Raw genomic sequence first — 13,218 nt, 5'->3', positions numbered from 1 at the left:
TTCATTTAAGAATCTTTAGACATTTGTTCTGGAAAACAAGATAAAAATACTGAGGAAGAACATTACTTTTTTGCAGTGTGATCATAGTACAGTAAGTTATTTCCATATTCTAGTGGTTGGGAAAGTAATTAAAAAAAGTAATGGAGATCTGTTAAAAGTTGTATTTTCAAACTTTGAAGTGTTGCTAATACTACTCAATGTGTGCTTCCTAGACATTTATATAACATTGATGTATTGCTCCCTTAATTTATTCTGTAAATTTTCTTTACTAGGTTTTACCTGCAGAAACCTGTTTTTATTTAAGATCAGAAACAGAACTGGCATCTAAAATATTGAAGGTTTATGTCACTCACCTTTTTTAATGCTTCCCTCGATCACAGGTTGAGTTCCCAGAGGCTCGCATCTATGAAGAGACCCTCAACATCTTGCTGTATGAGTCTCAAGATGGCCGAGGACCAGACAATGCACTGCTGGAGGCCACAGGGGGCGCTGCAGGTCGTTCCCACCACATCGACGAGGACGAAGAGAGGGAACGCATTGAAAGAGTGCGGAGGATCCATATCAAACGTCCCGATGACCGCACTCACCACCACCAGTGACCCTACAGTTTCACCACGTTTCAGTGCCTTAACAACTACCAGCGCTTCAGATACGCTCCTGTATTTGCACACGGACACGTCAGTTAAGTTTATACTGAGTCTGCTTTCTTAGAGAGACAAAGGAATACTAGTTAGTATTGATAATGTTATATAAATATAGCATATAGGGCAGTGCAGCATTGACCTCTCCTCAAACGGCAGTTGTGCATTTGAGGACCTTACTAAAAAGTTATGGGATGGTGTTAGTGTGAACAGAAGGGTAGTTTTACTGCATTCATGACATTCCCTTAACGTTTTGCCCTATTTGCTATTCATAAAGCAAATTACAATTTGAATATATCAAGTTGATCAACTGTCATTTAATTTGTAGATTTACAGCTAATGAATATTATCAGAATTGAGTTGTTAGCCATAGTATTCTTGTCCATTTTGTCATTTGTTTTATTATTTTGTTTCTGTTTGATTGAAGACTGTAGGGTTCCTGGTGCCTTATAGATTAATACTGTGCTTTTGAGTGTTTTTCTTTCGCGTGTTGTCATAGATGTTGGATTTTTGTAGTTTGAGTTTTAGTTTATCCCCAATTAATTGTTTTTGTTTGCTTTGGCGCTTTGAATTGAAGTGTTGGAGCAAGCGTTTGACAGTGCTGATATTGTCTTACTGAGATTTGATTTGAGTTCCAGCGAATTTCACTGGCCTTGAATGTGTCTGTGTGGTTTGGCAGTCCAGTGATCAGTGAATTCAGTGAAGGAGGATATTATTGTTATTATTATGGATTTTCAATCCATAAGCTCCCCTATGTTTACACTCAGAGGAGAGCGTCATAAAAATTCGAAATCTGTCAATTTTCATTTTATTATGCTTATGCAAAAATATTTGTGCAAACTCACTTGCGCTTCATTTTAATGCTGGATTTTTGCGAGGTCTGTATGAGTTTGGTCAATAGAGGGCAGTATAGTGTTATGGTGCTTTCACTCATGTACATGAGGCACTTTTAGATGATCAAACCCAGAAATCAGCAAGTTTTCAATGCCCTTTGAGCTACAATCAGTAAACTACTAGAGTAAACTCGGATTATGCTTTTAAATACTTTTCTGATGCACTGTATTCAATTCCATCAAGTTAATTACGTGTCTGGGTTTTGTAAGTGATCACATACAAGAAACTGAGATGTAGTCAGAAGCGTTCGGATGTATATCTGTAATTGAGTAACGGACACCAAGTATGAGAGTGTAATCAGAGACTCGGCCACGTCAAAGAAGCTTCAGGAAGTAGAGGAGCACGAGCTCTCTTTTGCTGCAGCGTGTAGCATCACGGATTGTTTGTGCTCATTAGTTTTATCAAATGTGTATTAAAAAAAAAAACTATGAAATCTGTAATACTGTAGAGAAGTTTGTACAGATGTGCACATGAATAAAAAAAGAAAGAAAGTTTTACATACAAATTATTTATACACGTTATCACAAATAAAGATTTCTACAAATTTTGTGGACCAAACTGCTTTTTTTTTTTTCGTTCATCTTTTATTTCTGTGATTTGTATGTATTGGTATAAAACAATATTATAAACATGGCTCAACAACAAAGCATGAAAATGACCAAATAAAATATTTAATTTACAAGAAATGTCATTGCAAGAACTCTAATCTAAACAATTTGGACACAAATAGCTTTCTTTTTCCTATAGCTGTAATTTTCCATTTGTACTTCCAGTGATCAATGCTGCTTTGTATCTCCATATACTGCTCTCTTAGTGGTCTGTTGTGTGCGTGTGTGTGTATCACATTTTGGGAGGTGGAGAAAGATATCTTCTTCCATTAGGATTTCCCTCATGAAATATACAGAGACTTGGTGACCTCCTTCAGATCATCGAGACTTGATCCGTGGAGCCACCTTTGATAATGATAGAGTCTAAACACATGAACAATAATGTTAAATTAAGCAGAAATAAAGAAATAATTACTTACCACCATCAGATGACCATTTTTGCCTTTATAAATCATAGGATCTTGGCCAGTGCTGAAGTCCACACCGCTCTCCTTTCCTGCCTGGATCTCAAACTTTATGCTGCGAGAAGATCAGATGTTAACACACTATTCCCAAATGAAGATTACAGGTTGGAAAATAGGTGATGTTAGTGTTTCTACCTTCCCTGAACAACCTTGATGTTATTCTGCTTGTTTGCAATCATAGCCAGTTTGGTCAAAGCTTCAAACAGGTGGTCACACTGAAGTACCAGGTCCCCCTTGGAGAAATGAAACTACATTAGTACATGCAAATTAAGCATGACATTCTGTAACATTTTACCACGAAACAATTTAGAGTTTACATACATCCAGTGAAGCTTGGTTTGCTCACCTTCTGTTTTGGCTCATTAAAAGCAACATGAAGGATCATAACAGAGTCACCCAGATTACTGACTGAAGCACCTGTGTGCACAAGAAATTCACTCTGGACTCTATTCTCACCACTTTGCAAATAAATATATAATGCAAATTATTGTACAATATATATAAAATACAAAATAGTTATTTTAAATAGTAATAAGTAGGGATGAAAATTTTGGCCGATACCAATAACCCTTTGTATTTGAAAGCCGATAACCGATATATTGGCCGATAAATCTAAATCAAATTTTTTTAATACTTTTTGAGAGCCTGATTTAAAAAAAAACTAAAGTCTCACCATTAAAAGCCATGACCCAAGCACACAATTATAATGTTCTCATTATAATTTTATGTAGCCTATATGACAGACTTGCACTGCACCTTTATGAAGTGATTTCAATCATATTTCAAGCAATTCAAAACCATCATGATGAACTGTGCGTTATTTATCGGCTTTAATATATCGGGCAAGTTTTTTTTATCGGGCCAATAACGATAGCATTAAAAATGATGCCGATATATTGTGAATCCCTAGTAACAATCTTTCACAATATTACTGTTTTACTGCTTTTTTGATCAAATAAATGCAGCCTTGATAAGCGTAAGAGGGTTCTTTCAAAAACGTCAAAAATCGTACTGACTCAAAACATTTGAACAGTAGGCTAATGTAACTTACAGAACTTTCTAAATACACAAAGTATACATTGTCTCTATCAACAACAAAAAAATCAATGCAAAAAATATACTATTAGGGGTACAATATGCCCATAAAGGGTACACTTTATATCTTATCTACCTCTAAAGGCTGTATACTAGTACCTTAGAAGTACTTTATTGTCCCTTAGTAATGTAGGTACATAATGCACCCTTTAGGGGTAGATAAGGTACAAAGTTGTACCTGTGAAGATACTGCCCGGGTAAGAAGCTTGAGGAATACTACACGGAAAGAATTAAAAGGAGACCACTTTAAAAGTTCTGTAATGTTCTTTTATTTCACTGAGTTACTACTATGCATATGATGTTCCCTTCTGAACCTACCTTTTAGAGAAACATAGTCCACTCTCTGTTTGATCTTAGCCTCTTCCACCAGGTATACAGCTACCTGAGTGAGAATAAGTTGCCTTTGTCTGGGTTTAAATCCATTCCTGTCATACTTCACCACAGGAACGCTGTACTGCAGAGAGAGGTGGTGAATGGAGAACAGGTTCTTATTCTATTCTGCATGAATGACAACTGGGCCTTATAAAAGATTCTGATTTACCTTGATGCGTTCATGTCGTATAGTCTGAAGAACCCTCATATTGATTTCCTGTTCATCTGGTACATGGAACAAAATGTGTAAGATATGCAAAAAGATCTATGCAAAATTTTTTTTTTTGTAGAATAAACTGCACTGACTGATTCTAGAGTCCACAAAAGGAACAGCGATGCTCGGAGGATAGCTATCCTTCTTTCCCTTAAAGATGGCACTGGTTACTACTTTTTGTTGCAGCTGTGAAAAGATATAGCATTCAGTCTTCATCGTCATCATTAACCAGTTAATAAACTGGCTGAAAGCGTACTTTAAAAGACACGAAAGCCTATGACAACAGTGATAGTGACCTGTGCTTTTTTCTGTGGCGTAATTCCCCGCACATACTTCCTCACCATCATACGTGTGTGCAGCTGTCGCAGAATCTCTGAGGTCTACAAACAACAGCGTCAGAGACTTTTCCAAATTGAAACACTTATGAAAGTATGCATACAGTGGCCCAAAAAGCATTTGGACAGCAAGACTGGGTACACAAATGTAACTAATAGACATCACCATACTCCCCCAGATGATTGATTACATAAAGAATTTCAAACATTATTTGCTTAGTAAGTTTTCAGAAATTTTGTTTAAATATGCAAATTAGGTATTATGCATGGATTTGCATACATTTTCAAGAACAGAACATTGGATAAATCCAGGTTCAAATTCATGTTTCATTTTAGTCAAAGGTTTTACAGAAGGAATTTTGATATGGGAAATGATAAATGAGCAAACCCCTCTGTAAAAGCCTTCAGAATATAGAAAGGAATAAAAGTCAAATAGCCCTCAAAATTGACCAGTGCATTAAAAAACAATGTTTTTGCCTTAAGCACTTAAAAATGAAGATTAGATAACATATCAAATCAAGTGGCAATTATTTTGATGCCACTTTTAATGCAATGAAATTTAAATACATTTAAGTTTGGCTTAAGTGCTCTAAGGCTTACAATATCTGTTCAGCTGTTCATTACCTGATTGAGCAGTTTCTATATTGTACTTATTTTGTTTTAATTGATCCCTTTTTATTGTTTTTTTTGTTGTTGTATTTTTAAATAATTCATACAAGATTTGCATGTAACTCACTTTGAATTACCATTGTGTATGAAATGTGCTATTAGTGTTATATTCATAAACTTGCCTTGTCTTAAGTGTTCAAACACTTTTTGGAGCCACTGTTGGGTTCCTCAGATCTTAGTAAGAGAGAATTTGTGAATACCTCTGTCATGACTGGGGGAGGTGTCAGCCATGTGGTCTTGTCCAGGACGTTTTTTGGTAAGTTGCCTTTGAGTCTGTTCAGGTAGCTCTGTCGGACGAAGGCCAGGTATTCAGAGTTGTCAGTTGTTTTTGCATCACGTCTTGTCATATAGCCCTTAATAAACCTGCATGGAAACATCATGTCATAATGGGAATGCCATCTCACCCCTTAAGTGAAAGGTTATGCACCTGGTAAATACAGTGTATTAATATATGAAACTAATATTACTAACTTTTTAATGACTTTAACAGCCCAGGCTCTGCGATCTTTCTCTTTGCGTGCCTGCGCTCCTCTCCAACATGACTCAATTTTTGTAGCTAAATGATGGCAAAAAAAAAGATGAATCACATAATGAAAATGCAAATAGTGCATGTATTAATGCTATAATAAATAGACTTCATATTGCAATGGACTGTGATAATATTCTGTAATATACTTCAAATAATAGCAATTATTGAAAAGCTGTATTAAATCAATAAATACTGTTACTTACCAGCCTCTTTCTGTTTTCGAAACTCTCCTTTGGCTCTGTAGCCTTTGTATTTGGCCTGTAGTTTTGTAGCTGTAAAAGCAACATTAAAATGTCTATAATATATATATATATATATATATATATATATATATATATATATATATATATATATATATATATATATATATATATATATATATATATATATATATATATATATATATATATATATATATATATATATATATATATATATACACATTTGAAAATGTTTCTCTTGAATTCTCTGTTGCTTACCCAGTTCATTTTTGCAGATTTCAAAGGCATCTTCTATGGCAAAAAGTGTCCTGGCATATCGTATAAATATCTTTGTTCTGTAGAAGGAGAATGTTATTTAAAGTACATTATGATAAATACTTACGCTTGTTACATATATGTGCAACATTTCAGCTGTAAATCAATTATGTTAGCTAGAATATGTTAATTACCTGTCTAGCGATGCTGAAATATAATTAAATAATTTGTATTTTTTTTTTTTACTTTTTGGCTTACATGATTTATGTTTCACGCTTCAGAACTTAATTTAAGGGAACAAAGTGAGCATCGATGCTCCCTGGTTTTCACAGTGCATTGTGGGACATTTTAGGGATTGAATGTTTCAGTGCACTGGAAGGATTTTGCAATTGAGACAGCCCTTAAAATGGCCGACTCCCTGATCAGTGCCCTGATACTGAACTAGAGAGCTGATTGAGACGCTTACCCAAAGTGTAATTCAGGTTTGCATGGTCGACAACAGATGCTAAATGTTTAGTATTCAGTTGTAAGATGGAAGTCTGAAACAGCTCACCTGCCCATTTTATACTCATCAGGCTGGTAGCCTAGATGTTGCACCAAGGTTTCAACCCCATCTGCAGGTACACCTCGCCAGTGGGGCCAAGTGGCAGGACAAAGTGCTTTATACCTTAGGAACACGGCATATGTTCAGTATTTCAATTCCACTAATGTTGAAAAGCTAACAGCTATCATATCTGAGTATGTGAGCGCATTGAATGCTGCCAGTATACCTCTGTAGAAAAACCTCATATCTACGGCGATATGCAAATCCAGCTCGTCTGACCCTCAGGTGCTCCATTAACCCCAGATATTTCACCTGGTGTCTGACCAGAACTTCATCAAACTTGCCTGTGATATAACAAAAATGCATTTGACACACAAAAGTAAACAAACATGTGCTTTTTCTTGTTCTAATAATACTGGTAACTCTGTCTTTAACATTTTTGCACAAGTTTCTCACCTGGCTGTTTATTGTCATTGGACTTGAGGCAGCGCACGTACCACGCATCCTTGGCTGTCAGAATCTCCGTCAGCTGCAGAAGACTGTTCTTAAACTGAGTAGACACCTACACATTTCATATCACAAAACAGATTAAATGAGATGTCACATTTAGTGAGATATCATATGAGCTGTCACAGCAGCATTTCTTTTTTTAATTCTTTTGTTTTTTCAGTTTTCTTGGTTTAAAATAGCATTAGTAGGCAACACTACTCATGCAGCAATTTATAGAAATGCTAAAGGCCCGTTCACAACAAGAACGATAATTATAAAGATAACTATAACAATATCTATATTATCATCTACACCAGCAGACAATATTGTTCTGTTTATTCTAATAAGTGTGCACTGCAATTCTGTCGTCTGCCGCTTTAAATGCTCGAGGTCTTAAACCAGGATGGATTTTGATTGGCTGTCAATGTTTTTATTGTTCATCAGTTGGAAACAGTTTTTTACTATATCATTTCTCTGTGCCACCATAGTTATAGTTGTGGTGTGAACTCTGCAATTCTTTTACATTTAGAACGATTTTTTTTTAACTTTATCTATATCGTTAGTTGTCGTCCTTGGTGTGAATGGGCCTTAAAGGCTTGTGTGTATTTATACGAAAATAATTCCTGGATCACATACAAAATTTGCAATATAGTGTCTGTGATCTGGGTTTGATTGATTGATTGATTGTGTAATCATGTTTAAAATTTTGTATTATGTTTCAAACATGATATGCTAAATTTTTGTCACATGACCTTACTATGTTGCATGTTTAATTCTTATTATTTTGGAGATAACTATTTTAAAAACAACTATAAATAAAAACTTTTCTTTTGTGCTTTTATTCCAAGTTTGTGTCGATTTCAAGCCCAATCAAATGATAATGAAAAATCTTGAAATTACATTCGGTTTCATATATAATATAAATGGAAAGTCAAGAGCATTGCAAATACAGTACATTAGTGCTTTACTATATAGCACATTTTGGCAAACAAGAGATCTGGGTATGTCAAAGCTTACTGTGGTACGAGTACCCAAAATTAAATTTGTACAATTTCATTTCATCTTAAAAAATATGTATATATTTAACACAGTGAGGACTCACTGTCTCAGGTCTTCTCCTGCTGTCTCCCTCAGTGGCTGGAAAGCACTGCTGTATTATTGGGTTCTTTGACAGGCGCATCACCTGTTGGTTACACATACACAAATGCAGACACATAAGAAATACACATGTGCACACACAATTACTGCCATTAACTCTTGTAGGACCAAAAGTAATAGAAGGCAAATAATTATGCGGTTTTTTGAGCCATTTTCCTTTCATCCACCCTCACCAGCGTTATCCTTTATTGTACACCCTGTGCACTTACATCTTTGATGTTCTTGTACAAAAGATCATTGTTTTTGTCGATGAACCCTGTTGAAATGAGACAAAAAGAATGGATCATAAAAACAACAGTTTGTGAAAGCCAAAAAAAAGGAGTATTTTTCAGAGGTTTATTTATCTGAAATGTGTTTTTCTTCTCTTACCCACAACGCAGTATGTCACCTCTCCTGCATAATGAAGAAGACGAAAATCTCCTCTCTCCAGAGACTTACGGGTCTTCTTATCAGCCAGTTTATGCCTTCAGTTCACAGAATAGCGAAGGAAATTTCTCTCATAAGACCAAAATCAAATGAAATCACTAAAAATGTCTAAATTAAGAGCAGAAGTCTTCATCTTTTTCAGATGGGAACTATTTATGATGCTTAAATTTGCACATGCATCAAAATAATAATTTGTATATGTATACAAATACATAGGGTCACAAACCCCCTTTTGAAGATCCATTCACTCTTGGTCTGCTTAGAAATACATTTATGATTATCTTTAAGTTATTTTTAACTTTTATTGCAGGTTATTTGGATGTGTGTTTCCTGGGAATCCTACAACCTTGACATTGCTTCTGCTATGGTCTAGTGAAGTACAATAACTTTCTTTTCTTTCTTTCTTTTTTTTTTTTTTTGAAGGTTCTTGGCACTCAGTCAGTAATTCTAGAACTTAATTTGTATTTGACCTTGATACAGAGCGAGGAACACAACATCACAATCTCTCTATCTCCCAGACTGCTGTTCATCAGGGTGTCAGTCAATACAAGGCTTAAGAGAGACAATGTAGCCAAACCAGGGGGTGAATGCTTCAGTTTCAAATATAACAAGACTTGGCTGATTCTTCAACATCAGAGGCTTGTAGTGAATAATCACACTGCTGATAGTTTCTAGCAGTACTGAATTAATTAAAAGATACATAAGCAGAGGAACACTTGATTAGTGTCACATACAATACTGATTTATAAAACAAACTCACGTAACAAAGTGGGGATGATTGCCCATTTTCTCTTCAAGTTTCTCAAGAAAAGTGAGATCCGAGGCATCACCTGGCCTCACACACTCATCATCCTGAAATACAAAAAGACACAAGTTCTCCCATGCAAATGCTTTAGTTTGCAACAAACAGGAATCTTTCATTTCAAGAAGTGAATTATATCTATTTATGCCTCTTCAGTGTGTAAAGACAGTGTTCTCATTATTTTATACCAGCACAGAGATGATTCCTCTGTGCTTCTCCTCCACCAGGTCACAGATGATTTTATTGTTGAAGAACTGCACCGGCTCCCACTAAAACACAGTGAAAGAAAATGACCCTTATTCTCTTTTTCAAACTTAGGATATTATTCTACAAGTGGTGTTTGAATGATGAATGAATGATGTGCTCTAACTCACCCCAATTCCTTCTGCTTCATATTCCTCCTGTTCAGACTTCAGCGTCAATTGAATGAAGAGCTGCTGTAACTTCTCATTGCAGTAGTTTATGCAAAACTGCTCAAAACTAAGAACACATAGACATAAAATGAACACAAATCTATACCATCAAGCACACAAAATATATTTTTTAAATTCTATCTATCTATCTATCTATCTATCTATCTATCTATCTATCTATCTATCTATCTATCTATCTATCTATCTCACTTAATTCCAAACACATACCTGTTAACAGTGAATACCTCAAATCCATAGATGTCTAACAATCCAATGACTGTCTTCCTGTTAGAATCCTAAAAAAATTAAGTATACTTAAGTAAATACAGTAAAGGTACACTTTGTGTAGTAACTATACTAATAACTATATATATTAGAAGTATACTTGTAAGTGTGCTGCTTCAATACTACTTTTGGACTAAATTGGCACAATGTTTTTGTATTTTAACTGTAACAGTAGTAAACTTTGAGTACACAACGAGTTCACAACTAAGTTTTTCGTTTGTACTGCAACTATACTACAAGTGAACTTATATGTATACTGATAGTTTACTAATCAAATACTTAAACAGTTTTTAGTTCATGAAAGTACATTTTGAAAAGAATGAAGTAAGTTGTTTAGGTTTATTTGATGGTTTCTTTAAAGCTGACCGTTAGAATAATTTTTTTTTAGAAGTGTTTTTTAAAACTGAGCAAACCACATCCAGTGGATTTCAGCTAAATTCTACCAGTAGATTTACAGTGTAACTAAATTGGCTTCAAATGGTAATTATATGGACTTTTTTTTTTACTGTTGTCCTCTTACTTTATTCTCCAGAGACTCATTGATCCGGTTGACCAGCCATGTGAAGGCACGGCCATAGATGGCTTTGGCCAGGGCATCTCTGGCATAGATAGCGTGATCAACAGTGAACGGACTCAATACCTGGAGGGTCAGAAAGACAAGGTTCGACAAGGATTTTGGTTAAAGACAGTACATTTCATTAGTACATTTCACAATTGTCCTTATTTTACCTCGTCTGATTTGGCTTCAATCTTTCTGAATGTAAGAGCTTCATGAAGGATCTGAACATGGACCCCTAACAGCTGAACATAAAAAAAGGAGTGTTACACAGATGTGAACTTAGAGATTGTCGATGTTTAACAAAATTAAGGGCAATATAATAATAAAAACTGGGTCACAGTTTATTTCAATATAGTCCACTTTAGACATTCTACTAACTTTGCTACATGTCTAACTACATGTCAACTAACTCTCTTTAGAGTATTAGTACTGTTAGGTTAGTGTCAGGGTTAGTTGAATAAGTTGAATAGGTTCTTGCAAAGTTAGAATGTATGTTGGAGGACCATCAAAATAATGTATAAGCAGATAGTCTACTAATACTCTAATGACTGGTTGTTGACATGTGGTTGCAAAGTTATAGTTTGTAGAATGTCTAAAGTGGACTATCGAAATAAAGTGTTACCAAAAACTGACCTTGGATACCCAGCGCAGAGCTGCATTAGAGTTTAGAGTAGCATAGCCTTTGGTGTCTCCATCAAAGTGCACATTCCCCAGATGGAGCACACTAGCTATGATCCCAAAGAGGTGCTAGTATATTAAAGAAAAAGTATCTGTTTATTATTATCTGTTTAATATTAAATTATTAAAGTCCATCATAGTTGCACATCAGATCATTTAAATCGACAAAAAAAATAGCACCTCTATTTTTATAGCACCTCTAATTGCGCCTCTCCTTACCTCAATGTCATTAGCATCAAAGTCAATGACAGATAATGCATTTTTGACAGTTTTCCAGTCATTCTTGTCATTAATAGAGCTCACATTGGAACATTCTCCCTATTAAGACAACAAATGTATTAATAAAAACACTGGAGAGTCTGATTCTACTTAGATTTCACAACAACTTTGTAGTTATGTTGCACACCAGATTTAAAATGAGAAACCATACCTGCACTAAATAACTATAACGTTTAGTGTCCTTCTCTAAGCCCAGATGCCTCAGTAGGTCTTCCTCTCCTCCCTCCACCAGCTGGTAAAAGATATGAAAGTTTCTCTCACCGTGGTTTTGGTGAACCACTCTAGACTTTTCCAGCAGGTAGCTGAGTATGTGGCCACCAACAGCATCTCCCTACATATTAAAATCAAGTGTGAACCTTCTTTACCATGCAATATTATTGATGGGATGAAGTTAGAAGGCATCTATACCTGGCTATCAAACTGGATGTCCATATACTTCCCGAAACGGCTGGAGTTGTCATTTTTCATCGTCTTTGCATTTCCAAAGGCCTAAACACAGATTTGATGAATGCATTGCATACATATGAATGCCAGGCCTATTATGAATATTGTTGTTGGACTGACCTCTAGTACAGGGTTGGACATAAGCATGCGGTCTCTCACAGTGTCGAGTAAGGTGGAACTAGGGCAGCTGACTGCATAGTACTGCAAGATCTTCTTGGAGGCCTCAGTTTTGCCTGCTCCGCTCTCCCCAGATATCAAAATAAAGTGGTTGTTGGCTTCTGATAGCATGGTGTGGTAGGCATTATCCGCTAATGCATAACTGAAAAGGACAAAAGATGTACAAAATTATCTAATTTATTTTTAAATGTTTTATTGACTGGTTTGGCAATAAAGCTAAACACTTACATATGAGGGGGAAGCTCAAAAAAGTTCACTCCCATGTAGAGGTCCATTTGTTTCTTGGTATAGATGTCCAACTCTTTGTATGGGTTTACAGATATCAGCAGAGTACCTATGTAAGTCTGTGAGTATGGAGATGTCTTTTGATTTATAAAAGATACAATCACAATGAAAAAAACCCCGCTAATTAACATTTGTTTTTCACTCACGTATATCAAATCCTCTGTGAAACGTTTTTTCAGATTGTCCAGGAAGGCTGTTTCACTGTTGTGGGCGTCAAGAAGCACAAAGTCCTGGATGCCAACTCGGTCTCTGGCAATCAGGGCTCCCTCCAAATCCAACTGACCCAGTTTAACCTTTCCTTTCTGTCAATCAGACAAGCACAACACTGACCATGACCCAATGCAATTTGTTTACACTGACCAAGTCTATAGGATTGTGTCAT

General features: G+C 35.6%; 2 protein-coding genes across 2 annotated transcripts in view; one reads left to right on the top strand and one right to left on the bottom strand.

Moving 5' to 3' along the window:
- kctd10 (potassium channel tetramerization domain containing 10) overlaps positions 1–2,566 on the top strand; it is a 6,166-nt gene extending 3,600 nt beyond the window's left edge. The window contains exon 7 of the mRNA XM_081367216.1: positions 381–2,566. Coding sequence (XP_081223342.1) covers positions 381–599 — 219 coding nt within the window. The 3' untranslated portion in view covers positions 600–2,566. The remainder of the gene's footprint in view (positions 1–380) is intronic.
- Positions 2,462–13,218, bottom strand: myo1ha (myosin IHa; the record flags this gene model as incomplete). Its single annotated transcript, XM_081367215.1, is given in 33 exon segments — positions 2,462–2,488; positions 2,563–2,662; positions 2,743–2,840; positions 2,954–3,024; positions 4,021–4,156; positions 4,244–4,299; positions 4,381–4,474; positions 4,585–4,668; positions 5,493–5,655; positions 5,764–5,848; positions 6,025–6,093; positions 6,301–6,377; positions 6,851–6,964; positions 7,068–7,185; positions 7,298–7,403; positions 8,433–8,513; positions 8,698–8,744; positions 8,858–8,952; positions 9,675–9,766; positions 9,905–9,985; positions 10,091–10,196; positions 10,358–10,425; positions 10,935–11,054; positions 11,144–11,215; positions 11,607–11,720; positions 11,871–11,969; positions 12,082–12,261; positions 12,339–12,419; positions 12,495–12,693; positions 12,780–12,895; positions 12,983–13,141; positions 13,145–13,177; positions 13,180–13,218. Coding segments are annotated over 33 exon segments (3,180 nt in total).

This window comes from Scardinius erythrophthalmus (assembly GCF_964197995.2).
Source record: "Scardinius erythrophthalmus genome assembly, chromosome: 5".
Classification (NCBI taxonomy): domain Eukaryota; kingdom Metazoa; phylum Chordata; class Actinopteri; order Cypriniformes; family Leuciscidae; genus Scardinius; species Scardinius erythrophthalmus.
The sequence above is the reverse complement of the archived record's forward strand: the minus strand, read 5'-3'. Positions and strand labels throughout refer to the sequence as shown.